Here is a 27,359-nt window from a genome sequence, read left to right as displayed (position 1 = left end):
TTTCTTTTATTTTCATTTTATTCCCGCTTGACTTTGGTTTTTTTTCACACTTCTTCCCCTCTTAACATTCAATTCGTTTGCCAGCAGCCCGCGACATAATCAATTTTTATATTTATTTAGCTTCGTTTTTTTAATGCTGCGCCCACTTCGCATTTGGCCACGCCCACATGCATTAGGCCACATTATTGCCGCCCAATTGAATGCCAACGGCTGAGAGAGAAAATAAACGATATTCCACTGCAATTTCTGTAAATTACACAACAATTAACATTTGAAAGCCCCTCGAAACAAAAGCTGCTGCTAAACATTTGATTGCCTCTCAACTAATTCGATAATTTGCCAGGCACTTGAGCGTTAAGCAGTGCAGATATATCCTGGAGAAAGCAAACAGGAGTTGATAACATTGTTTTGATTGAAATTTTCCAATACTATATTAATCTCTCCTTATTATAATTTTAATAATAATTTCTTTCATTAGAAAAATGCTTCTAATTATTATCATATAAATGTGAGGAGCTATATAAATCATTTCAGAATGCTTATACATAAATCAACTGCAATTTCTTTATATTTCATCCGCTTGAAAAATGCAAATACAAGTTAGGAAATCACTGCCAAAGGCGTGGCAATAAATTCAAGCTGAAGTTGCAAATGCCAACGCAGGAGTAACTATTTTTTGAAATTTGCAATTTGCCACATTTAGGCGTACGCCCAATTAGGAGTCAAACCACGCGAAATTGCATTTTGAACTCTTCCTCTACCCACGAGCGAGACAGAGAGGAAGAGAGAGAGAGAGAGAGAGAGAGAGACTTTAATTGGCTTGCGGTTGAGAGAGAGGAGACATAAAATAGAGAAGAGCGTGTTTGTTGCATGCATTTAAAATGCCATAAACCCGTTCGACAAACACCTTTAATGGATGCAACTGCACAGCCCACAACATGTGGCAAGCGCAGCCCACTCGATAACTACAAGATACAAATGTATCTAATGCCATTGCGTTACGTTCGATCGCATGTCATTCACACGACTTTAAATCTGTTGGAAAGCCAAAAGCCCAAAGCCCAAAGCCCATCAACATGTTCACACATTCCAGTGGGAATATTTACTATACTATATTTAGATATCTCGATATTTTTTGTAAATTGCTGCGAGTGCTTCAACTGTCAGCTGTCGCTGCAAACAATCCATTAGCCATGGCTTAGAGATCGACCGCAATCTAAATCTATATCTATTTCTATATACATATCTGTATATATATTATATTACACCTGTTTGTTGCTTCGGTGTGGGCGTCATCCAATTGGTGTTCAGGGCCACAATTTCAAAACTAGCTGCAGGTGCAGGTTCCTTTGAGAGCAGCCAAAGACCACAAAGCGAACGAAACAAAAACTTGCTGAGCTGTGTGATAAATCTTGCGCCTCCCACATTCAACATAACTAGTAAGAAAGCGAAATGCGAGTGTGCTCAACTGTGCTATACTCGCTAATATACCGATAAAATACTACAAATATACTATATTTATACAAGTAAAATAGTGGAGTATTATTCGAATAAGGAAATTTATATACCAAAAAATACTACAAATATACCGAAAAGTATATTTTGTATATCGACCTTTTACTATATTTATACAAGTAAAATAGTGCAGTATTATTAGTATATGGAAACGAACATATATACCGAAAAATACTAGAATATACCAAAAAGTATATTTTGTATATATATATTTTTTACTATATTTATACAAGTAAAATAGTGCAGTATTATTAGTATATGGAAACGAACATATATACCGAAAAATACTAGAATATAGTATATTTTGTATATCGATCTATTTCTGTATTTATACGAGTAAAGAATGCAGTATTATCTTTAAAATGTACTAAATTTAATATACTGAACAAATACTAAAATATACCAAAATGTATATTTGGTTTATCGATCAATTACAATATGCATACAAGCAAATACTGCATAATTATCATTTAAAAATATACTGAATTTAATATACCAACAAATACTAAAATATACTGAAATGTCTGTTACACTCCCTGTTCGCACAAATTTATCATATACTTCTACCTTTTGGATAACGGGAATGAATATTGCTATCCGCGAGAGAAACTTTCGAAACTAACTAAACTTTAAGATGCTCTTTAAGATACTCCATAAAATACTTCATATCCGTTTGCTGCCTCAAACTTGTTTTGCATTTGTCTTTCTAATAAAGGCATTTCAAAGAGCAGTTGAAAGAACTAAAGCATAAGAGAATATATTAAACAATATTTGTATCTACCTATGTATATCTGGTGCTACGCAGTTGCGTTAACCTTGGCAAGCGTATTGAAAAATGTGTGTGCACATATCTCAGTGTATCTTACAGATACAGATACACGTACTTGCTCACGCACTCACGTCGCTTGTATCTCTCGCTCTCGCTCTTGCTCTCGTCTAGCTTTTATGATATCTGCATGCTGAACTATCATTAGCATCATCGGCACAAAACCAAAAACAACAACAACAACAAGACAAGAACTTTGCTTTGTTTTCAGTTTTCAGTATTCCGTTCTCTGCTTTCCGTTTTCCATTTTGTGTGTGTTTCACATCGTAGGCGGCATCAGCGGCGTCTTCCACTTGGCTTCTTGGCTTGATTAAATGTTGCCAACGACGACGAACTTGAAGCTCAATCAGCTTCTGTCTGCCAGCTTAAATATGAAACAACGCTGCTTCTCGCTCCCCCCTCGCCTTCCCCTTTTTGCCCTGACAACCACAATTGCCCAGCCTCATCATATTCGTCGTTGTTGGCGTCGTCAACGTCTCAAGAACTTTCAACAACAACAAAAAATAATCACAATCACAGCACACACGCGAAATTTGCCAGCGGAAGTGCTGCCAAAAATTGAGAAGCTGCCACACACACACACACGTACACACATACACTCAAAGCAAAGTCTAGAGTTTTCTCGCATTGCAACTAAAGATTTGTTTTAATATCACATTTAAAATGCCTGTGACTAATATTGTTTGTAAATATCAAGCTATGCTGTGATTCATATTATTTTTAAATTTCAAAAAGTCACAAAACTACATATATTATTTTTATATTGTAAATAAATAAACAATTAGCAAGAGCTAATCTGAGTCTGAGTTGTCAACTAAATCACATGAAATTCAAACCTTGGCAACTTTAACGACAACTTATTTAACATATTGCTAATCTTTATCTAAACATAATGTTTGCTTCTATTAATATATAACAGCTCGAAATGACATATTTAATTTATTCATTTCATAAAGTTATCAAGGGCTTTAATTTCATGTTAGTTATTGGCGAGATTGATAATTTAACAGAGCAGAACACTAAGACTTTTCAATTAACAGTTAGTTTAACGCAAGGTTAAAATAATGTTAAGCATAAAACTTCATTTAACTGTAAGTTCTGTTTTAAGTTAAGCATAAATCTATATTAAAGATAGATGCAGAGATTGAATATGTTTTAGTTAACAGATACTTTAACACAAGGTTAAAATAATGTTTAGCATAATGTTAACTAAAACTTTAACCGCAAGTTAAGTTTTAAGTTAAGCATAAACTTTTCTTAGATGGAATATAAACATTTTTTTTTAGCTAGCAGCTAGTTTAACACAAGATGCAATTAAGGTGGAATATAACTTTGAACTTAACACCAAGTTGAACAGTGTTTTCAATAAATGTTAAGTATAAATTTGACAAGATATAGCATAAAACTCAAGTTAACAAGCTTAACAAATTTGAAGAATAAATTTAAAAAATAGTATAAATTACATTGTTAACTTGAGTTTAATACCTTTTCTTCACATTTGTTTAGCTTGTTGTTAATTTAACAAATGTGAAGTTGAAATCTGCATTTAACAACAGCTTTAAATCAATGTAATTTAAGTGAATTTATCAGCAAGTTAAACTAAACATTTTCAATTTACATTGAAGAAGTTAAGTCAATTATAAAAACTGATGTTAAAAGTGGAGAATAAATCTATCTAATAGATAAATAACATACAGAGGCAGCATATGTGAAGCATAAATCAGATTTTGACAATAATTTGAACACAGTTAAATAGAATTGAAATGAAATGTGAGCAAACTGTTGAATAAATAAGTAAAAAAAATGAATAAAACAAGTTCAACTTTCAGTCTATCTTATAGATAAGTGAAGTATGAATATGAATTTAACAACAACTGTAACACAGTAAAATACAAGTATAAAGTTGAAGTTAAATAAGTTTAGGACTGCATTTAACAGCAGTCAGAATCTAGTATGTAGAAATTGTTATTTAACAACAATTCAATAACTAATTATAGAGCGAAATTGAAATGCAAGTTGAAAAGAGTTTTAAATAAATGCAAAGTATAAAGCTGCGTTTAACAGCACGTTGAAGTTGAAGTTGAAGGTCTAAATCTATTTTATAGATACATTAACTGTTGTCTCCCAGTTTGTAAACTGACAATAAATTGCTCTTTAATTTGAGGCTTTCGCAAGATGTTTTCAAAGTCAAAAAGTCTGAAAGTAGTTGCCGCACTTTTGAGCATTAAACAACAGTTAACTGTGCGCTGTCAATAAATGATGAACTGTCTTTGGTCTTTGGTGTATGGCATTAAATGATCTTCAACAAATTGTTGTTGTTGTTGTCATTGTTGTTGTTATATCTGAATTGTGTTGCAAGCGCAGGCAAAATCAATAGGTCAATAAGTTTGTGGCTTGGCATTTGAGTTACGTATGTACAATTAAATGGAGCTTTGCCTTCTCTCTCTCTCTCTCTTCCCCCTCTCTTGCTTGCACTATCTGCGGCTCTTCATCAACATGATAAACGACGCAATTGACAACGTGTTGAGAAAGGAAAATAAAATAAAATAAAGAGAGTAATAGAAAGAGAGAGAGAGAGAGGGAGAGAAGAAACAATTTGGTAATCGCTGACGCGCCATACAAAATCGGTTACCAAATAACTTTGAGTGGGTTCGACTTTGTTTGTACAGAGAGTGAGAGAGTGAGATAGTGGGGGAAAGAGAGAGAGAGAGGAGGGGCTACTGATAAGACAGGTGCAGTGAAATGAACGAAACGAAAACGAAAGTCGTCGATACGTTGACGTTGCCTGCGGCAGATAAAACTTTTTCGATGGGAGAATGAGGGGACAGGAGGAGGAGGAGGAGGGGGGCACCTATTTGGGTTGCATTCGCTGGCAATTTGTTGTTGCTGTTGTTGTTTGCTGTCACTCTCGAGTTGTTGTTGCTGTTTGCTTTTAGCGCCCCGCGGCAATCGATTTCATTTGACTTTGGCCCAACGATTTGACTGTTTGTTCAGCGATTTGTGTAGATACAATTTCGGTACACGAACCAGATAAACTAAACCAAGGCGGGGAGGGGGGAGAGAGGTCACTGGTCTCATAGACAAACAAATTACAAACAAATTGTGTCGTCGATTGCACACCACCAACCATCAGCCACCAACCAACAGCCACCAGCCAGCAACCACAACCACAGCAACAACATTTAATATACTAGACTCTTCTTCAGCCATGTGGCAAACAAAACTTTTCCTTATCGAACGGTGCGCAACTTGTGCGACAGGTGAAGGAGTGAGAGAGAGAGAGAGATAGTCAGAGGGGGGAAAGGAACACAGAGCATGGGTCACTGGTCAACACACGACAATTCTGAGTTATCGACAGTGCAAAGGCGCTGATAAGAAGCAAAGCGGGCAATAAATACACATTGAGAACGTCCAACTCCATCTTTGACTCCTCTCTCTCTCTCTCTCTCTCTCTCTCTCTCCCTCTCTCTCTGTCTCTCTTTGGAACTTGCGAGTTGCCTGACAAACTGTAAATTGGCATTAAAGTTGCAACCAATTTGTGGACTGCGAATTCTTACTTACTTCAACGTTGTGGCAAATAAATAAATAAAATCAATCTCGAAACTCGTAAAGTTTCTTAAACTAAAAGTGCCATAAAACAGGACTTTACATTCAAGAATTTAGTTGGTTCGATAGCAAATTTTCTATTTTCCTTTGTACACATAAAAATTTCTTTTGATTTTTCTTAATTTCTAATTTCTAATTTATTTTTGCTAAAGCAAAAAAATGTATTAAAATGAAGTAATTTATTTTGAAATATAGATAAACTTTATTTTTATTTCATCATTTCTAATTTATATAATAAAAAATAATTTATATTTTGAGCAAAAAAAAAATGAACTTAAATGAAATAATTCATTTCGAAGTTTTAAGAATTGAATTGAATTAATAATTGATGAAATTTTATATTTACTTTGTTGAGTTGATAAAATTTCTCATCACATCTAACTTCTCTATACTTCTAAAAATAATAAATTATTTTATTAAGCAAAAAAAAAAAATAGTTAAATGAAAATAATTTATTTTGGCGTTATAATTCAAAGTGTATTCTATTTTTTTTTTTTTAAATTTTTGTTTCTACATTTTTAATGATACTCATTTTCGTTGCGTAATAAAAATGGAATAAAATGAAATATTTCCTCTTTTTAACATTTTATTATTTGAGATAATTATTTGGTTATATTGATTTTTTTCTGTGTTGATTGTTGAATAGTTTTTATATTTGTTTAATAATAATAAATGGAGTAAAATAAATTACTCCATTTTTAAGTATTAACTGGTGCAATTTTTTAATGACAATTTTAGATGTATAATTATTCTAAATAATTATTTATTTGACTGTAATTGAAATATTATAAAAAATATAGTATTAAAAAAAAAGTGATAACAACAAAGGGAAATAATAGAATACACATTGGATTATTATTATAAGTATTTCTTTCATATTAAGTCAGCTTTTCCGTACTTCAAAAATGACTCTTTAATGTTCTATCTTTTAATGAAATTCAACAAAATTCATTTATCAGCAATGATAAGCAAAAAAAAAAAAAATCTATGCTAATCCCAGCGACTTTTTTGGCTTATCGAATTCGCATCAACTTAATTATCAACCGAGATTTCCACAACAACTGCCGCTGATAAGGCAGAGTTAATATCAATGAGATAAAAAAAAAACGCTGGCTAAATAGTTTACGTAAATAAAAGCAATTGTAAATAATAATAAATTTACATGAAATATATTATTTCTATCGACTTTGGCATTATCTTTATCGAATATTCTATTATCAAGAATTTATTTAAATAAACCTTTTTTGCAAATAATTTCAATATTTCCCTCTTTCTCTCCCCTTATTTTTATTTTGTTTGGTGGCATCAAATTTTTTTCACATATTAAGCAAATAATTATTATTGTTTTCTAACTTACGTGAGCAATGCAAAAAAACGAAAGAAAAACCTTAAATTTTTCTTGTTGTTTTTTTTTGCTTTAATATGCAGAAATGTTGTTGTCGTCGCTTTTTGCTGATTTTCGCTGTTTTGTTTGCTGAGTTTTTATTTTAATTTATTTTATTTTTCTTCTTTTTTTTTTTTGAACAGTTCGTTGACGTTTTGACGTGAATGATTTAAAATGCAACTTGGTGCACGAATTTGCCACGTTGCAGTTGCAGTTGCATTTTCATTGCGCTGTTTTTGGCATTGTTATTTTAATTAAAACAAATAATGTTCAAGAAATGTTTATTATTATTTTTTTATATACTCATTTTGTTGCATTTATTGGTTGCGGTTGTTGTTGTTGTTGTGCAATCGAGCGCACTTTAGTCAAACATTCATTCATTTATTCATTCACTCAATCATTCAAGCTGTTGCAGTTGCCATGGCAGCATCCCCGCCCCCTCCCCTTTCTCACCCCTCTTGTATTATTTATTCAGCGCACAATGCACGTAAATTAAACCCACAATGCAGCCAACAATTGGATAAAAGAGAAATAAAAAAACAAACAAACAACAAACGAAAAAAATAAGTTTAAAGTTTTGCGGTATGCAAAAAAGTAAAAAAAAAAAATCGCGCGCGTTTTACTCGCGATTTTTCGACGCTCGCAAACGAAGCGCTGCCGCCGTCGACTGCGACTGCGACTGCGACTGAGGCAGAGGCGTCGCCAAGTGCAGTTGTTGTTGTTGTTATTCTTGATGCACAGTTAATAAAAACGTTAACCGCAAGTAGCCCATTGAGTTCGCTGGCCTCTTTAACGGTGTTGCAAGTGCCACACTCTGATGCCCCTTCCCCCTTCCCCACTCCCCACTCCCCTCTCCAATGCCACGCCCCTTGCCTGCTCTTTAAGTGTTGTCACATTTGTTGTCAAATTGATTTGCTAATGATTTTAGCTCTCATTAATGTCGCGCTCCCATCGACTTGGGGAAAATGTGGAAAATGTGTCGAAGAAGTGGAAATCGGAAATGCAAGATACATACATATATATGTCGCACATGACGGACGGCGCTACATCATCTTACTGCATTTTATTTTTAGCTTCTTAAGCACTTCCAAAAATGCCCCAAGAGACAGTCGACGATGAAGAAGAAGAAGAACTTGAAAGAGTTTTCCCTCGGCACATTTAATAAAGAAATTAGAGAATTTCATTTGAATGGAATTCTTTTCGCTATGAAAAATTGTGAAAACTTTAAAAGAAATCAATTAATTATACTAGTTATTTCCAAGTATGGGGAATAATTGAATAAATTATGGAAAATTGCTAAATGTTATATTATTAGAAAAGTTAATATGAAATTTAAGCATTGGGAATAGTTGAATAAACGAAATACCTAAGAATTATCGCAACGTATTTTGCTAAACTAATTTCATTCACAAAATTGTCATTTTACAGAAGCACAAATTCTATTCAAAATTAAAGTTTTTTTCTAAAAACTATTTTAAACATTATTATTCGAAATTTTCAATTTGGAAGTTATCAAACAAATCTTCAATGCCAATATCAAAATAAATAGATCTTACTAACAATTAATCATTATACTCTTTTTAATGGATCTTCTTTTATATGAATAATCTTCTTTTGAATAATCTTCTTTTTATATATGATTAATCTTCATCGAATAATAACTATAATAAACACATAATACATCATTATTATTAATTTTCTAACGCTTAAGAATTCATTTAATTTGTTTTGTGATTTCATTACTGATATCAAGAAGAAGAAAACAAAAATGGTAATTGGACAATCTTCGACTTCCCCCCTTTTATTATTTCGCTTGCAGCTGCTTTAATCGTAAATATTTCTGTGATATTGCTTCAAGAATCTCATTTCTCATCTCAAACTGAGTCAGAGACTCAAAAACCCGGTCTCAAGTACAAGAGTCCGAGAGGGACAGACAGAGCAAAGAGTAAACGCGCAAAGAGTGACTCATTAAGAGTTGTGTCCAAGTCTGTCATTCTGTCAATCTATCCATCGGTCAGTTTGTCAATTTCCCTACGCTGATCCGTTCGCTTCACTGATTTTTGACTTGCCCCGCTTTGAAGTTATTTTTCGCATTTTGTCGTTTTTGGCTTTTTCAATGAAATATTTAAATTTCGCACTTTTCATTTCCCTCTCTGTTGCTTTACTTGCACAAAATCGTATGCAGAAAACAAAAATAAAGAAACAGCAACAACGCCAACAACACGCAAACACAAACAAAACAAAATACAAAATTCGGTTAGGCAGCGACTGCGACTGCGACGGTGGCAGCGCAGCCAGCGGCAAAGGGGAAAAAACGCAGCGCGGCGCAAAAAACAACAACAAAATCAACAGCACGAACAAAACTTTGCTCTGCTTTGGGTCTTTTTGCTTTTTTAATTATTTCAGTTAATTATTGTATTAATATTATATAACATTTGATTGCTGTCAACTAATTATAACTGCACACACACTCACACACACACACAACAACAAAAAATAGAAACAAAACGTGTAAAACAAAATTGCATTTGAAATCGAGAAAGAAATAATCGTATTTGGCATTTTTCTTTAGTTTTAGTCTTGCTTGCTATTATTTTTTTTTATTCATTTATTTGTATTTATTTTGTTTTCAACTTTGCTTGGGTTTGTTTTGTTTTGTTTGCTTTGCACACAAACGTTAATTTTTGATCGAAGCGAACAGCGTACACAAACACACACACGCACGCATTGGCAACAAATAAGTAAAATAACACAACATCGCGCACACACACATACACAAAACAAAAAGCAACCGCACACGTTGCGCTTACAAAACTTTCGTCCGTCGCCTGTGGAACGCAAAACACAACTGAGCTGAACGAAGCCGGCAGAGTTTTGGCCGGCCGTTGATAGCATAAGCAGCAGCGCAGCGACGTCGACGCCAGTAGTGGAGCTCTCGTGTTCTCTTGTTCGCTTATTCGTGCATATTTGGCGTTCGCTCTTCGTTGCTCTGCCACCCGCTTTACCGTATACATGCGGTTCTCTTCGCACACACTAGCCACAATGCATGCAAAGCAGAGTGCGCACAGTGGTGCGCGGCCATTGATAAGTTTACAAATTCCTACAACTGCGTATTGAATATTAAAACCTGCAAAACTAACTAATTAGCTTTATTTATTTATTATGCCAGCAATTGATTTTATTTAACAAATACTCTTTTTTTTTGCTGGCCAAGTATTACAATATTTGCACATTTAAATCCAATGTACTTTGGATGTTGAGTATGAATGTTTTGTGTGTGTGGAACGAGTTTACACTTGGCGTCGCTGCGTTGGTAGCTGCTGCTGCGTTGCATTGAAGTTGAAGCTGCAGTTGAGTTGTTGTTGCTGCTCTCACTGTTGCTGCATGCAAGCAAATTGCGCAAATCGCATGCGTTTTTTTTCTCTCTCTCTTCTTTTGAGATCGCTGCGCATTGATTGCGTATGCGTGCCATACGCGCCATATGTCCCATAATATGCGATATGCGATATGCAACTGCAACAACTGCAGGTCGTTTGATCAGCATCAATATACAGACGGCGCAAAACAAAGCGTTCGCATTGTTTTTGTCTTTTTGGTTAACCGCACTGCAGACGCGCATAAAACGCATGCGTTTTTCTTTTCTGTTACCCTCCCCCAAAACTATTAAAAGCTGACTGCACTTTAAACAAAAACAAAACACACTCACACACACATCAACCCGTTGCGCCCCGCTGCATTCCTACACATATATATGTACATGTACATGTAAATACACACACTCACGCACACGTAAAAGTAAATTTTGAGTGCAAAAACTTTTTGTGTTCGACTGTGTAAAACGCGCCCAATTCTGCTGACGTCGCTGCTGTTGGCCAAAAAGCTCAACGAAGCGTGCACGAGAAGAAGTAGAAGAGAAGGCGGAGAAGCAAACGGCAGTGAGAGCGAACGCGGTGACAGCAAAGCAAAGAGAGTGGGAGCGCATATTGAAGATCGTTTGGCTGCCAAGGAAGTGGAACACATGCGTATGCTTATGTGTGTGTGTGTGTGTGTGCGAGTCTTTAGCATTGTCATGGCAACTCTTGAACGTGGGAGAGCCCTTCGTCAAGCTGTTTTTGTTTTTTTCTGAAGTTTTGTTCTTGCTTTGTGGCCTTTGTTCTTGCCGTAGCGATTGTCGTTGTTGTTGTTGTTGTTATAGTTGTTGCTGTCGTTGTGTAGTTTTGTGGCCTCGAGCGACCAAATGATCGACCAGCTGTTGCTTTGTTTTGAAAGAGAGCGAGAGTGAGCAACAAAGCTGGAGAGGAACTGATTTAAGAAGGCAAAGCTAAATGTGAAAGAGAGAAGGGGATTCATAAAACAAAATTAAATGCCAGACAATTATTAATTAAAGTAATTAATGTGATTTGAAGAAGCAGCGGCAGCAGCCGTTTTGGCTAAATGCCCATTATGATTTCTTGGCCATTTTGGGCATCGGGATTTCGCCTTTCATTACATATGCAAAGCCAGGCGCCGACACACACACACACACAACCACAACATAAGGAGAGAGTGAGATGGAGAAGAGTGGGGAATTTGTGCACATGTGTGCGCTATGCTTATTGCACATCTGTTGTCCTTGTCCGACAGCAAATTGAAAAACTATTGACGACCACAGTTAGTTCTCCTTTCTCTCTCTCACTCATGCTCCTCGCATGGCATTATCACATGCGATAAATATTTATATGGAAATGTAATGACTGCCTTCTCCCCCTTTCCCCTCACCCTTGTTTCCATCATCCCCCCACAGAGTCGAATTCGGACGTCGCGCAATTAATGTCACCACATCCTTTGGGCCTTATTAATGTCCTTGGGCCTTATGCCTTGGATTTGCCAGGGTTGCAAAGGCACGCAAAGAGAGGAGGACACATTAATGTCCCCCTTCCCTCTTACCCCCATGGCCCCCATCAGGAGGCCGGTAAAAACAATTAATTTGCCCATAATGCAATTTATATCGGTTTTCGGCTTCAACTTTGCTTTTGCCTCATTGGCGTTTTATTCGTATCCTTGTTATTGTTGTTGGTGTCGTTGTGTCCTTTTTGGCCACCACATAATGTGCATATTTCTGCTTGTTGCGTTTTCTCACTCTCTCTCTCTCTCTCTCTCTCTCTCTCTGTGTGTGTGTTTGTGTTTTAAGGCCAAATGATTAATTATAAATAAACAATAAGCAGAAAGCGTCGCCACAAAATATTTTAATGGCCATGAAATATTTGTGTCTTCCCATTTTCCGCTTCCCGCTTAAATTCCGTTGTGGTTGTTGCCGCATCTTTAAGCCCCCGATTGTGTTCCCAAAAAGTTGTCCAGTGTAACTTGTATTTTCCCACTCCCCTCCCTATCACCATTCATAAACCTGTTTACTATTGCCAGGCATTCAAAAGTTCGTTGACTATTATTATCTACTATTAAATTGCAATTATTCTTTTTATTGCAATTGTAAGTTATATTTACATTAAGGTTATTTTTAATAGTTATTAATTTTACTTAAAATTTGAATGTTATTTATATAAGCTTCAAAACTAAATTCGGTTTTGGTATTTTGCTCGACAATTTCTTTATTATCTTTATTGGAAGAGTAAGAATGTTTTTTCCTTGAGACTATTGACTAATGCTTTTTATTTGCCATCAGATAAAAGTTATTTAAGCTATATTTTTGTATGGCAAAAACCGGCTACTGCAATCGCGACTTAGTTGTTTTGGCAGTATATTTTATTTAGTATATTTTATGCTCTATGGTATATTTTGGAATATAGTCCTAAATCAATATACCAAACACAACATTCGGTATATTTTAGTATTATTGGTATATATGTAGTATATTTGTATAATATAGTTTCATTGGAGATGGGTAGCGGGTATCTCACAATCACAGAATATACTAGACTCGAACTTTCTTATAAGTATTTTCAAAAATAAAATCGCTATTATATTATTTATTATCATTATTGCTTTATTTACACTTTTTTTTTAAGATATTAGTTAATTATTTTCCTTTTTTTTGTTATTATTTTCATATCATTTCAATTTATTTCCAATAAAATATTATAATTTCTAATAACAGTGGTTCTTATCATTTTGATTATAAATTTTAATGTCATAATACACTACATTATTTCAATTTATTTCCCTATCTAAAATTTGAATTAAACTCCTAAAATGATGCTTCAACGAGCCCTACAAATTAAGGCTAAATTGTTAACTGGAATGTGACCAACATCATTAAAGCGCAACCTGTTAACCTCAGTTAAATATATATATGTGTATATATACATAGTAAAGATTAATCACAGTATAGTTATAAAAGTGATCTCCGTAATGCAGTTAAATTCATAATGTGAAATCTAGCTTAATTTCCAACAGTAATGACATTGAAAATATTGAAATAAAAAAACCCCTTTAATGAATTTGCAATGAAAACATTAAAATAAACAAGAACCTTTATGAAATTGTTGCTAAAATACTTGCTTGCTTGAACCAAATCAAACTTCTATTAAGTATATGATAACAATGAAATGCAACTGCTGCCTAAAAAGCCTAAAAGCAGGCAACAAAAAAGCTGCATTTATTTAAAGAGCTTTTGCAGCGACGCAGCTTTTGCATCATTGCAAGCGGTTTAGCTTTAGAGAGCGAGAGATCAAGAAATGGATGAACTTAAGAAGAGCAACATTTGTTAACAAAGTTCTTAAAAGATTTATCAATAGAGAACACAATATGAAAATGAAGATCAAATCAAATGTGTAGATTTTTTCAATTTATTTTGAATTTTAGGAAATTAACAATTCATCTTAGAATAACAATCGAAAGTCTTTTTTTTTCAATTTTAAGAAATTAATAAGTGATCTTAGTATTACAATCCAAACTCGCTTCTCTTTTAGTTTTCTACGAACAGTTTTCCAAATGGTTTCCGCAACAATTCCCCCCGTATGTGAAATAATTTCCGTTGGATTATGCTATTTATTTTTATTTTCGTCTTTTGGCAAGCTGTCTGCCATCGAGTTTGTTTGACACAATTGACAAGAGCCACCCACAAAACGGGGGCGCAAAAGAAAAGCGAAAAAAAAGAGGAGGAGTTTGTTGTAGCATATCAGAGGCAGACAATCTCCACAAACATGCCCACAAAATAGAATTTTCCATACTGTAAACAAACTGTCAATTCGGTGGAAAACGAGAAGAACGAGAGCACAATATTTGCGGAACTCTGCCGCAAAATTTGAGAAGGAGAAAAAGCTGAAAAGCTGATGTGCAAGATGATAAAGTGGCAGAGATGATGTGCGATAATAATGCCGATGATGAGAATGTGAAACTGAATTTGTTGTTGTGACAACACTGGAAACGTCTAGCCAAGAATATATATATATATACATATATATAGTATTTCTGACATTGTTGCAATTGTTGGGCAAACTTTGTACTTACTTTGGTGGCAATAAAAAGTTGCAAAAAACTAAAACTTCAAACTCACCTGCAATGAAAAAAAAGAAAAAAAGGAGAATAAGAATCGTAAGAAATGACATTAATTGAATCTGTTGTTGTAATTTAATGCTCTCAATAACAGTAACAAAAAAAGATACATCAACAAAAAAAAGAGAAAGAAAAAACATGTAAAATAATTAAAAACTTTGGAAGGTAGCAAGATTTCATTCTTGTTGTTGTTCAAATTGTTCTGAGGCTCCCACAGGCCATTGACGGGGTCAAGAAATTGGCATTCTAAAGGGAATGACTCCCCCACTCCCCCATTTCTTCCTCCCCTCTCCGCTTCGCCACCTGCAGCAGCTTGAAAGTATTTTTACGATAAAGCGCCCAACAACAACAAAGCTGAGGAGCAGCCAAAGCCCTGGGGCCAAAGTTGGGGAGCAGCTTTAGTTAGGTGGGTTTCTTTTTTTTCGTGTAGCCAGGGACAGCGACAGGACAACTGTAGCCTGTAATTAAATAATACCCATGCATGCCCTCGCACTCCCCTCTTCGAGCCATCAAACTCATGTCCATCTCCCAGTAGCTGCTTCAGTTTCAGTTACAGCAACAACAGAACAACAAAAGTATCTTAACGGCATGCGGCGCCATTTGAAGTAGAAGTTGCCAAATAAGAATAAAAAAACACACACACAAGAAATTGCAGTCGAATGTGCTCGACGGTGAGATACCCCCAAAAATACTAAAATATACCAAAGGTTAGTATATCAATATACTATTGAATTTTAAATACAAGTCAGGAAATTACAATCGAATAGACTCGACTGTGAAATACCCGATCATCATTTTCAACATATATAAGTAAAACAATCTAAAAATATACCAAAATATACCGAAGGCTATATTTTATATATGTATATATATTTTATATATTTTATATCAATGTACTACTGCATTTTTCAATACAAGTAAGGAAATTACAATTACAAAACAAGTTTTAATAATACCAAAAAATACTAAAATATATTCATATTTAGTATATCTACATGTGAAATACCCGTTGAGCGTTTGCAATATAAGCAAAGTAATCTTAAATAATACCAAACCATTATACAACAAATAAATACCAAAAGTTATATATAGTATATCGAAATATTATTGCATTTTAAGTACAGGTAAAGAAATTGCAAAAACATTTAAAAAATATAAAAATATACTAAAGGCTTTATTTAGTATATCGATATAGCAATTAAAATCCAACTGCGGCCGCTGCTTTTAATTCTTGAATTACTTCGAGTAAATAATTAAATATTTCTGTAGTAATTATTTTTGTTAATCATATTGAATCTAGTATTAAATACTAAGCTACTGCTATTTCCAGCTATAAAACAAAATCAGAGCAAAATATTCTATATTCTATAACTTTAACAACATAAAACTAATTTGTTATAAAAACAACTATTTCTTTACTAAATTCTCTCTTCCTAGCTGCACCAATTTCGTGTTTCCAGGGTATTCATGGCAACAGCAAAATAAAGGCAGTCAACAACAACATGCGTGCTTGGGTCACTGAGAGTAGTGGGAAGAAAGAGAGAGAGAGAGAGTGAGAGAGGGAGTGAGAGAGGGAGAGAGAGAGAACTGACTGTGGAGCTGTTTGCCGTCTGGTTGCCCACGCCAAATAATCCAAAGAGGGAGCAACACACACCAAACTATTGCTCCCCTAGGATAAATTAATAAATTTTCAAGCGAAAGTTGCCATTGGGCAAAATGAGAGCAGAGAGGGGGAGAGTGCGGGGGAGTAGGAAGCTGGGCATAGATGTGTAGAGTCAGCGCAACAAATAAACAAATAATCGTGGAAAAAATAAGCAAAGAACAACGGCTAAACAATTGCACAGCACTCCAAATACACTTTATAATTATTTACTAAACAGAAACGAAGCAATTGAAAATTCAAGTATAAAATTAAAGTGTATACAAATAAGAGAAAAGTTCAAATTTAATATTGAGCAAAGCTAAAAATTGTCTAAAGTGAAAAATATCTTTGAAAGTAAATTAAATTTTAAATATTGAAGCGATATGAAAAAAAGATCTTTTATTAAATTTATTACAAAGATTCTGTAAATTCTTGTTTCCCCCATTTGTTTTAAAAGCGAATGTTTCAGAAGTGTGGCCATGTTTTTTTTGGTTTTTTTTTTCTGATTTCCATGCCAAATTTAGGCATATAAAGGTTGCAAAAAACGGTAGCTCTAAAATTTGTGGAACTCGTAAAATTTCTTTTTATATTCTTCTAAAATAGTGATAAATTTTTGTATATATATAGTGTAAAATACGAAATTTGTATATTTTTTCTGTTTTAAAAACCACAAAGATAAAATAAATTATTATATAAATAAATATTTGCTGTCCCTATCATTACTAGTTGGCTTTATTTTTATATTAATTTCCTAAGCTTTGTTCTGCTTAACAAGGAAATGAATAGAAATAAACCGCATTTTGATTGCCTAGTTACCACATATAAAATAAGCTACTGTATGTTATATTCCGTTCTCTGACTAAGCAAATCATTTGTCACTCAGTCTATAATAACGATCCAAATTGATAAGAAAGCGAAAATAACTTGTTTTTGTGAGGGCATCAAAATATGATTATGGTGGTGATGATGATGTGGATGATGATTATGTTTGCATTGCTCAGTCATATGCGACAATGTTATGAGGCAAATACACACACACGCACACACACAGAGACCACATATGAATGTGCTGCATTTGGGGGCGCCACGCGAATGCGTTGCATCGAGTAGAGAAATGATCAAATATGGCAAATGGCAAATGGCAAAATGGTAAAATGGCAATTACAATTTGGACTTTCTCCAATCACAAAATGGACATCTGCGGAATGCACCAGGGATGGGCAATCAAATGTTAACTCTGCACTCAACATCTGATTGACAGCTCTTAAGCAAGAAGAAGAAGAAGAGGACGAAGAAGAACAAGTTGCAGTGAACAAAAGTTGCAAAGTTGAAATTAACGATGGGGAAAACTTAACGATTCTTGTTGTGGGAAAAGCAATCAAAGAGATCGAGGACAAAGACTGTCAGAGAATAGATATCGAATTAAATAGCTATTTCGAAATAGTTTTATAATAACAATCATTGTTCACAGTGTAAATAAAGCGGTATAAATGAAAAATTATATTGCAAAAAAAGATTCTGAATTTAGCAATATTGGAATTATGTCATTAAAATTTAAATTCAATTTTAAAAATGATGAAATCTTGAAATATGAATTCTGCATTGTCAATATAAGCAAAAATATACCAGATTATTAAACCCAAAAATACTAAAATATACCAAAGGATATATTTACTATATGTGTGGATATAGTAAAGGATGTATTTACCGTTGAATGTGCTCGACTGTGAGATACCCGTTAGTCATTATTAATACAGACAAAACAATCTTCAAATATACCAAATTATTAATCCAACATATACTATACTGAAGGCTACATTCGGTATATCGATATACTATTGCCTTTAAAATAATCCAAAACTCGACTGCTATGAATGACTTATGCCATTAAATAAACAACTGAATAATCTAAATAGCAATTCTTAATGTGTCATCTTGCACACTTTTATTTTCTTGGAAGTAAAACCCAAAGATAAAACTAATTACAGTTTTGGCCCTAAATATTTCCATATCATTTCAATTGCACTCCTTTAAAAGTGTGTGTGTGTGTGTGTGTGGAAGTGTGTGTGTGTACTTTGATGTGTAAACTGTCGGGCAAATTGTCACTTTCCCCTTCCCGCATTTTGTGACAACAATTCATAAACACTCTCAGCTCTTTAACCCCGCGCTTGACACCAACTGACTTCCCCCTTTTGCCCTCACTCTCTCTTTCTCTCTCTTTGTCTCCCCCACTGACTCGTGCTCTGCCCTGCCCCCTTAACTCCCACTCACCCGCCTTGGCAAAACGAAGGCAATAAAATGATGGGCGAATGCCATTTTTGGTATTTTCACACCGAGAAAGCGACGTTCGAGGAAAAGCCAAAAAAAAAAGCACATACACAAGATTTCTTTTCAAAATGTGCTCGACTGTGAGATACCCATTACCTATTTTTAATAAAAGCCAGCCAAAGTGCGGTTTGTTATTTAAATATACTGCAAAACACTTAAATATTATATATACAAATTCCTATTACTTGGTATGTTAATATACATAGTGTTACAATCAAAATGAAATATACCATATTAATATAGCAAGAGCCATATTTACTAAACTTATATAGTATCACAATCAAAGTAAAATATACCCAATTAATATACCAAAAAGTATGTGTGATATATCTGTATACTTTTACATTCAAATACAACTTCCACTCTATGAGCAAATTACTGAAATGAAAGCTTATTTGGTATATTGATATAGTACCACCTTCAAAATGAAAAAAATACCAAAAACAACATGTATTTGGTATATCCATATACCACAACACTCAAACTACACCTATATAGGTATAAAAGAAGAAAAAAAGTAATATTAGTGCTACATTCAACATTGAATATACCAAACAGTATATTGAAATGAAATATACCAAGCAGTATATATGGTATATTTATGGGTATAAAAGAAGAAAAACAGCAAAACGCGAGCGCAAATTTCGCCAGCGTTTTCGTCGGGTCTTCGCATCTTTTGCATGGTTTCCTTTTAACCCCCTTCATAAGTTTTCCCCACACACTCACTCCCTCGCCATTTAATCAAGAAAAACACTTTTTATTGTGCAAAATTATGGCATTGTTTTGTGTTGTAGTTGTTGTTGTTGTTGTTTGCTTATTATTGTTGTTGTCATAATGGTTATTGTTGTTTTTGTTGCTGCTGCTGTTGCTGGTGATTGTTAATGTCAAAAGTGTTATTGTTATGCAGACAATTATAGCACGCGATAAAAATGCTTAGCTGGTTGTTGGTTGTTGGTTGTTGTTGGAGCAGCTTCAAGGCACCACACAAAGGGCGACCAAGAGGTGGGGGGAGGGTGGTGGGGGCAGGGTTTGTCTCGTAATGAGCCTGGCCGAAATGAGAAAATATGTTTATTAGCCAACTGGCAGCAAGGATAATGTGTTGACTGCGACTCGTTTAGCTGCTAAAGAGGCGAACAGCGTAAAGGCGAGGTAGCAAGATGTAAAAGAGTAAGAGAGAGGGAGAGAGAGGGAGACAGCGAATGCTTTCTCAACAGCTGCCAACTTTTGGCCCTGTTTCGATCAAAGCCAATATTGCGCTTCCAGCGATTGTGTTGTTGTTTGTTTACACACGAAGCAAGTCAGTCTTCGCCGCCCTTGCCCCTGCCCCATCTGCTTGCCACACGCGCCCTACAGCTGCGGGCAGCCAGCGGTGTGTCTGTGGCACATTCCACTGGCAGACACGATCGATTTAAAATGCACATATGACAAATGTCAAGTGGTTGACAGCGACAGTGCAGCATGCCACTGCCACTTGCCACTTGCCACAGTGCTTGCCACTTGCGATGCAACACGTTTAACTCTCTGTCTCTTTATCTGCCGCTGGTTGTCAAACGATTGCACTAGTTGCTTGCCCCATTCATCATTTTTCAGCTTTGCCAGCTAACGCGATCTTGCAACATGCCACAAGCATCCGATGGCTGATCATGGATTGCAATCAACGGCAGCAGCGACTTCCTTTATGCAATTCTTCCGGCAACTGCAAGTCTTCTACTCAAAACAACTGCCAACTCTATTCCTGGAAGAGGGAAAAGCTATAAACTGATCATAAAATGCTGCAAGTAGAAGATCGAAGATCGACCAGAAGCAAAACAGCGAATGCTTGGACTAAAAACGAATTGATAAATTAACATAAGAAACCTAAATTAAGTGAATTCAAGAATTACCCAAAGGGAACTGAATGAAATGATCTACTGATCTATCCAAAGATAACTGAAGAGACCTAAATTAAATGATCTACTCATTTAAAAAAATAAAGTAAATTTGAAATTAATTATAAATTAAATTTAAGAATTACCCAAAGAGAACCGAGTGAAGTAAATAAGTAATCAGAAAATAAGAACGAGGATTAACTTTATGAATATGAACCTAAAAACAATTATTTTTGACTTTGAGACATCCGCTACCAATTTCAGTGCGATATTTTTATAATATACCAACACAATACTACAAAAATATACCGAAAGCTATATCTAGTATATCGATATAGTACTACATTCAAAATATACCATAGAGTACAAAATATACCAGATTGTCAGTCAAATTAAAATACCGCAAAAATACAAAAGTACACCGAAGGATATACTGGGTATATCGGTATACTACTATATTGCAGATATACCACACAGTACTAAAATATACCTAAACTTATATACCGCTAAAAAAATACTAGAATATGCCAAAAGCTATAGTTGGTATATTGGTACAGTACTATATTGACGAAATACCATAAATCACTATAAAATACCTAAATTAATATACCGCAAAATGCTAAAATATACCAAAAGCAATATATTGGTATATTGATACAGTAATATTATATATTGAAGATATACCATAGAGTACTAAAACAAACCAGATTATCAGTCAAATTAATATACCAAAAAATACTAGAATATGACAAAATCAATATTTGGTATATTAATATAGTCCTACATTCAATTGTTAACAGGAATTTTTGTTTGTAAGAAGAATCATTTATTGTTAACAATCTTTGGTGATCTAGAAAGCTGTTGGATTGCCTCTCTATTTTTCAGCCACAATTCGCAGCCATAACATTAAAGACTAATAAATGAGGATGCCAACGACTAGTAGCAGGCCTATTATTATTATTAATTCCAGTGTAATTTTGCTAGGCTACAATTTTAATTTATAGCCAGAGAGAGAGAGAGAGAGAGAGAGCAGAATGAAGATGCTCAATGAAAAATGAGCAAGCGATTAAAGGAGACGATGGCCCCAAACCAAAAGGGGATTAATCAAGCAGCTCAACGTAGTCCGTCCGTCCGTCCGTCTGTCTGTCTGTCCGTTCGTTAAAGTGCATCTAGCTGAGAGACTATAATAGCTAGTGACTCCAGCGATAGCTCGATCAGAGTTCTGTGCAACAACAATTTCCTGCAATTTGCAGCCAAAGTGACACAAGCAACTTGAGATGCAAAAAAAAAAGAAGAACACAAAAATAGACAACAGCACTTTGGTGGCAGATGCAATTGCCTGTTGCACGTTGCACGTTGCGCGTTGCAGTTGCAGCATTGTCGAACTTTCAGGCCTCGTCGCCTGACCCATATTTATTTTTGGCATTGGTATTTTGCTTATCTTCTCTTCCTTTTTTTTTTTGTTTTTTGCATTACTTATTTTTGCAGTTTCTCAGTTTTAGCCGCACTCACCGAAATGGAAAGAACTTTTCCAGAAAATGTCGTCCCAGGCTGGTCGTTGTCATCTTCCGACTTTTTCGTTCTGTGTTTAAGTTGGAAATACTGCGTTTTTCCTTTTTCCTTTTTTTTTTGCTTGATTCAGTGGCGCCCAAGACGATCACTTAACTTCACTTTTGCTTATTGACTTTCGGCTTTTGACTGCCTGTGTGTGTGAGTGTGTTAGTGTGTGTATGTGTGTGTGTGTGCTGTTCGCTGACTGCAAACTGCGCACAATGCAATTGGAAATACGCTTTAATTAAACTAATCAGACGATATTATACAGCACAACAGACGCCTACACACACACACACACACACACACACACACATGCATATGACCGGACACACACACACACACACACACAGCCAGAGAGAGCTCTTTCAGATACATATCTTTTAATGGGCTTCTTTTCTTTTAATGCAAAAATTGTAAACAAACCAACAAAAAAAAAAAAAAATGAACTAGAAAAAATTGCAAATAGCGGAAAACCGACGACGACGGCGAAGTCGAAAACGGCGCGTTTTGTTAACGATTCGCACGCGAATTCTGGAGAAAAGTCTTTCGAGTGTTTTTCGTAAAGACGTAGTACAAAATTTATACGATTTTAAAAACTGACGATTTGTCAAGTACAAAGTATTTTTCTTAATGCCCTACCTCTTCTTGTGTTGCTACTTTTAATAAATTATTTTCAACTATTTTTTTATTTCTAACCTATTCTGTGGACATTTTTTTTGATAGATTGTTTATAGCTTAAGCAATGCTTCTTTATATATATGTAAGTATATATGTATATCTATTTCTTTTCTATTTCTTTTCTTGAATTGCTGCTTTATTATATATTATTCACTATTTTATATTTCAAAATGATTTTCAAACTATTCTGCGGAAATTGCATTAAATTTAGAATATAATCTTTATAGCTTAGATAGATCTTTTACTTTAAAGCTGTTTTTGTAATGTTGGAAAATAATAGAGTATTCTAACGATCAGTACAATAGTAGGTAACTGCTTTGATATCATGTAGGAGTCTCGTTTTAAGTATCGAAATTATTTCGTACACATTCTAATCTACAATACAACACTATAGTGTTGCTTTCTCTATTAATTCTACTTCTTTCAAATCTCAAACTGTCGTTGAACAAAGAAAATACAATTTTAATTCTACGACGATCGCAATATATTAATAATTTCCCGCCTCTTTTCTCGCCTTTCAGTTGAATTAGTCAACTTCAATTTAATTTAATTGCACTTTTTCCTCGTTCTTTTCTTTCGTTCTTCTTCTCATGAACTCGATCACGAACACGATCACGAAATTAATCCTTTCTTTAGCTAGAACGAAGCTTAATTGAAGCGCTAATTGAGAGGCACAATGGTTGTTGCAGTGCTTACGACGACTTCTTATTCATCGCTTGAAAGCTTTGTGTGCACTCAACTTCCCCTCCTTTTGCAGAAGGGTTGTGATGATTAATGACCTTGCTTATCGTGGCAAAAATGTGCATTATATATGAATATGGAATGATTAAATAGCCATTTGCATAAATATTCATTGTTGGGAAATTACACGAGATAAGAAACTAATTCAATAAATTTTACAAAAAATGCCAGCAAATTTTAATAGAAACCCGATATCCACTTTCAAAGATGCTCTATGGAAATACAATAGCATTTCCCTTATCAAAACCACTTTAAAATTGTGCTTTACAATTTCCCTTGAGCTGTGTACTAAGCTTGAAAATTTCCAATAAGTAACTAACAAAATTTCCCTTTAGAAAATCCCCTACAACAATTGTCCTTTACAATATCCCTATAGAATTTCCCTAGCGCAAAAACAGTTGTGCATTGATTTGTAAACTCTTTCTGCTGCTTTGCTTTGAACTCTTCGCTGAACTCTCGGCTACATACAATAACAATAATCGTAAAACAAACATTACATAAATTGCAAAATTTCATTTGCTGAACTTCAATGTTTTCGTCGTTGTTGCTCTTGTTGTTGCTTGGAGCTTCTTCGTTTTTGTCGTGTGTCGAGTTGAAAAAAAAAAAAAAAAATAATAAGAGTCTTTTGTTATTGTTGGCTCTGGGGCCTTAAGCTGCTTGCTCACTTTACCGTTACCGTTAGGCTACAGCGCAACAACGACAACTACAAGAGCAAAGAAGAACAACAACAAAGGCCACACTTAAATGATGTTTGAGGCTGGCGAAATTCGCTTTATTTGAATGAATCACAAGCGTCGCGTCGCGTCGCGTCGCGTCGCGTCGCGATCTCTGCGCGGGTGTGTGTTTGTTGGTGGGGTAACATGCACACACACATACATACACACCTTAAGAAAAATTAAAAACACATACACTTCGATTACGCGGCAGCCGCAGCAGCAGCAGGCGGCGGCGGCGGCAGAGGCTGCCCAACACTGTGGTGTATAGTAGAAGACAACACACAACGAACGAAGACCGAACAAACGCCGCGCGCGCACAACGTTCACATTGAAAGTTTGCGAGTAACTGAAGGCGAAGCTGGCGACGACATTGTCAAGCGACACACCAAGTCATTGGCGCACTCTCACACGAAGAGAGCGCCAAATGGTGGAAGAGAGAGAGAGAGAGCGTTAGCGCCAGGCTGTGTGTGAAAGCAGGCGAAAATTGCAGGCGCTGACAGACAACCAGAGAGCGACAAATGCAGAGAGAGGAGAGCGAGCTCCAGGCTATGTGTGTGAAAGCAGGCAACATTTGCAAGTGAGTGTGTGAGTGTAAAAGAGCACTAGACGCATGCGTGCGAGGAGACCGAAAATGGAATTTGGAAATGTTTTAGCAAAACTTGAAGAACACACAAGAGCCAATTCGAGCGAGAGAGTGAGGAGAGCATAAGGAAGCCATTTGTTGAGTCACAGGTTCAATCAACTGCAATCAAAAATCGATAAGAGCAATAAGAAAAATGCAAATTAATTAGCTATTGGGAACCGCTAAATGGAAATTCAATTTGCAGCGCAATAGTTCCAGTTTCTCTCTCTCTCTCTTTCTTGCTCTTCTCAAGCACGTCCAGCTTGACCGGCTTCAGCAACAACGACAACAACAACAACAGCAACAACGAAGCGATTTTCACTGCATGCCAAGACGGACATGGCTTTTCACCACGCTGTGGCGGCAGCAGTTGGTCTGGTTTTTCCGCAAAACTGGCATAGACCAATCCACCTTTCCCCCCTCCCACATTTCGCCATCCTCTCCACCTTGCTATTTACTGCAGTCGCATGCGGAAATGTGTGAAAGAGAAAGCGCATAATCCAATAAGAGCAATGCAAAACCAAAAAAAAAACTAGCAGCAAGTAAGGTTTGCAATTGCCTTGATCAAATGCTTGACAACAAGTGCAACAGTGCGGCAGCCCTGAGGCAAGTGCATGTGGTAAGGTGAAACCCGTTGCAACCGCACTAGGAAACGCACCACAAAACAAAACTAAAAACCAAGACAAAGAGAGAAAGAGATAAAGAGAGAGAGAGAGACATTTCGCCGCACTGAAGCGAAACTGGAGCCATGCAACAAGATCCAAATGCAAATCATCCAATGCCAACTCAACAATACAACAAAAACAAAAAAAAAATACCATAAAGTGAATAAACTGAACACTGAACTGCAAAAGTCGCTTGGAACTTAATTAGCTGCAGATCCAAAACTGAGAACTGAGAAGAACTGGATGCAAAAATCATTTAATATATTATATATAAATTTGATTGAGAAGAGTGGACAAACAAATCGAGAGATAGTAATAGAGATAAATAGACGATGACTAATTAGAAATCGACATTAAGATGGATAGATAAATAAAAATAGTAATAAACTCATATAAGAATTGGATAAAAACAATGGTAAATATATAAATAGAAAAGAAGATTAATATAGGGACAAACAAACTAATAAATAAATAATTAAATATTATATAAAATTAAGAACTAACAAATGCATAAAAACCAATAAAAGACAAAATAAAGTAAATGCCATGAAATATAGAAAAATATAATATACAAAGAATATATAATAATAATATATTATATGTATGTATAAACAATAGATAAATAGATTAATATAAATATATAGACAACATGAAAATGAAACATAAAGATAGTATATAACAAAATCAAAAAAAAGCAAATACATGGAGAAACAAAAATGACAATAAAAAATTAAATAAAAATAATTACAAAAAAATATAGAATAAAAAGGGGAACACTGTACATATATAGAATATAGAATAAGCTAACTTAGAAAGTTATTATTATAGTGCTCAACAAAATGTATTCCATTTACAGTCTTTATTTATAGTTTTTAAATTGCTATACATATCATTCGAGTTTCAGCTCTAATTTGTTCACTTTCCATCTTAAAAAGCTGAAATTTATCGAGTGTATTATCAAAACCTTTTGGGGTTGACAGTTATCCGAAACTTAAACTTTGGATTCCTTGCAAATTTTAAACAGCGTACTTTATAGCTTAAAGAACAATTTAAATATTTTGAAAATTTCAAAAGGCTGACTGCAATTTGTCAAGCGAAAAATTTTATAAAATGGATTTTATTTTTGCGAATTTTCTATTTCTATACTAAAATGAAATCTTAAAAACTGCCTTTTTAAAATATGAACACTTTAATTACTAAAACTAAGAACTTTAGTCTGAAAAATGGTAAAAATTCTCAAAATAATATCGAAAATATGAGATTTAGGTAACAAAATTCTTTAATTTCGATCTTAGATCAAATGTTTTTGAAATCCAGATGTATTTCGAAACTTTAAGATTTCCATACTCTTGACGCACGTTTTAGACTAAAATCTTGATTGTAGAACATTGTTTTTTCTGAGTGTATTACCATAATCCCGGCTGCAATTATTGTCTGTAAAATTCTCAAAATAAAATCGAAAATTTGAGATTTAGGTTACAAAATTTTTTAATCTCGATCTTAGATCAAATGTTCTTGGAATCAAAAAGATTTCCATATTCTTGACGCACTTTTTAGACTAAAATCTTGATTGTAGAACATTGTTTTTTCTGAGTGTGTTACCATAATCCCGGCTTGCGCAACAAAAATACAAATGCCTTCAATTGACACGCCTCGAAGTGCGCGAAAGTTGCAACAATGTGTGTGGCACTTGTTGGCGGGGCAACAACGCGGTTAGCGACGC

General features: G+C 34.8%; 1 protein-coding gene across 6 annotated transcripts in view; it reads right to left on the bottom strand.

Moving 5' to 3' along the window:
- Positions 1-27,359, bottom strand: part of LOC133849417 (protein sprint) — a 137,678-nt gene that overhangs the window by 60,667 nt on the left and 49,652 nt on the right. Inside the window, exons 1-2 of one of the 6 annotated variants that reach the window (XM_062285480.1) lie at positions 10,142-10,206; positions 7,305-7,561 (exon numbers count right to left, since the gene is read on the bottom strand). The exons of 2 other annotated variants lie outside the window; for them this stretch is intronic. Coding sequence is in view for 2 of the 4 variants with exons in the window: in XM_062285479.1 (XP_062141463.1) it covers positions 22,173-22,225 (53 nt within the window). In the remaining 2 variants the exon portion in view is untranslated. 3 more of the 6 variants (XM_062285481.1, XM_062285479.1, XM_062285482.1) reach the window with 3 other exon arrangements.

Source organism: Drosophila sulfurigaster, chromosome X (genome assembly GCF_023558435.1).
Source record: "Drosophila sulfurigaster albostrigata strain 15112-1811.04 chromosome X, ASM2355843v2, whole genome shotgun sequence".
In the NCBI taxonomy this organism is placed as follows: Eukaryota; Metazoa; Arthropoda; class Insecta; order Diptera; family Drosophilidae; genus Drosophila; species Drosophila sulfurigaster.
The sequence above is the reverse complement of the archived record's forward strand: the minus strand, read 5'-3'. Positions and strand labels throughout refer to the sequence as shown.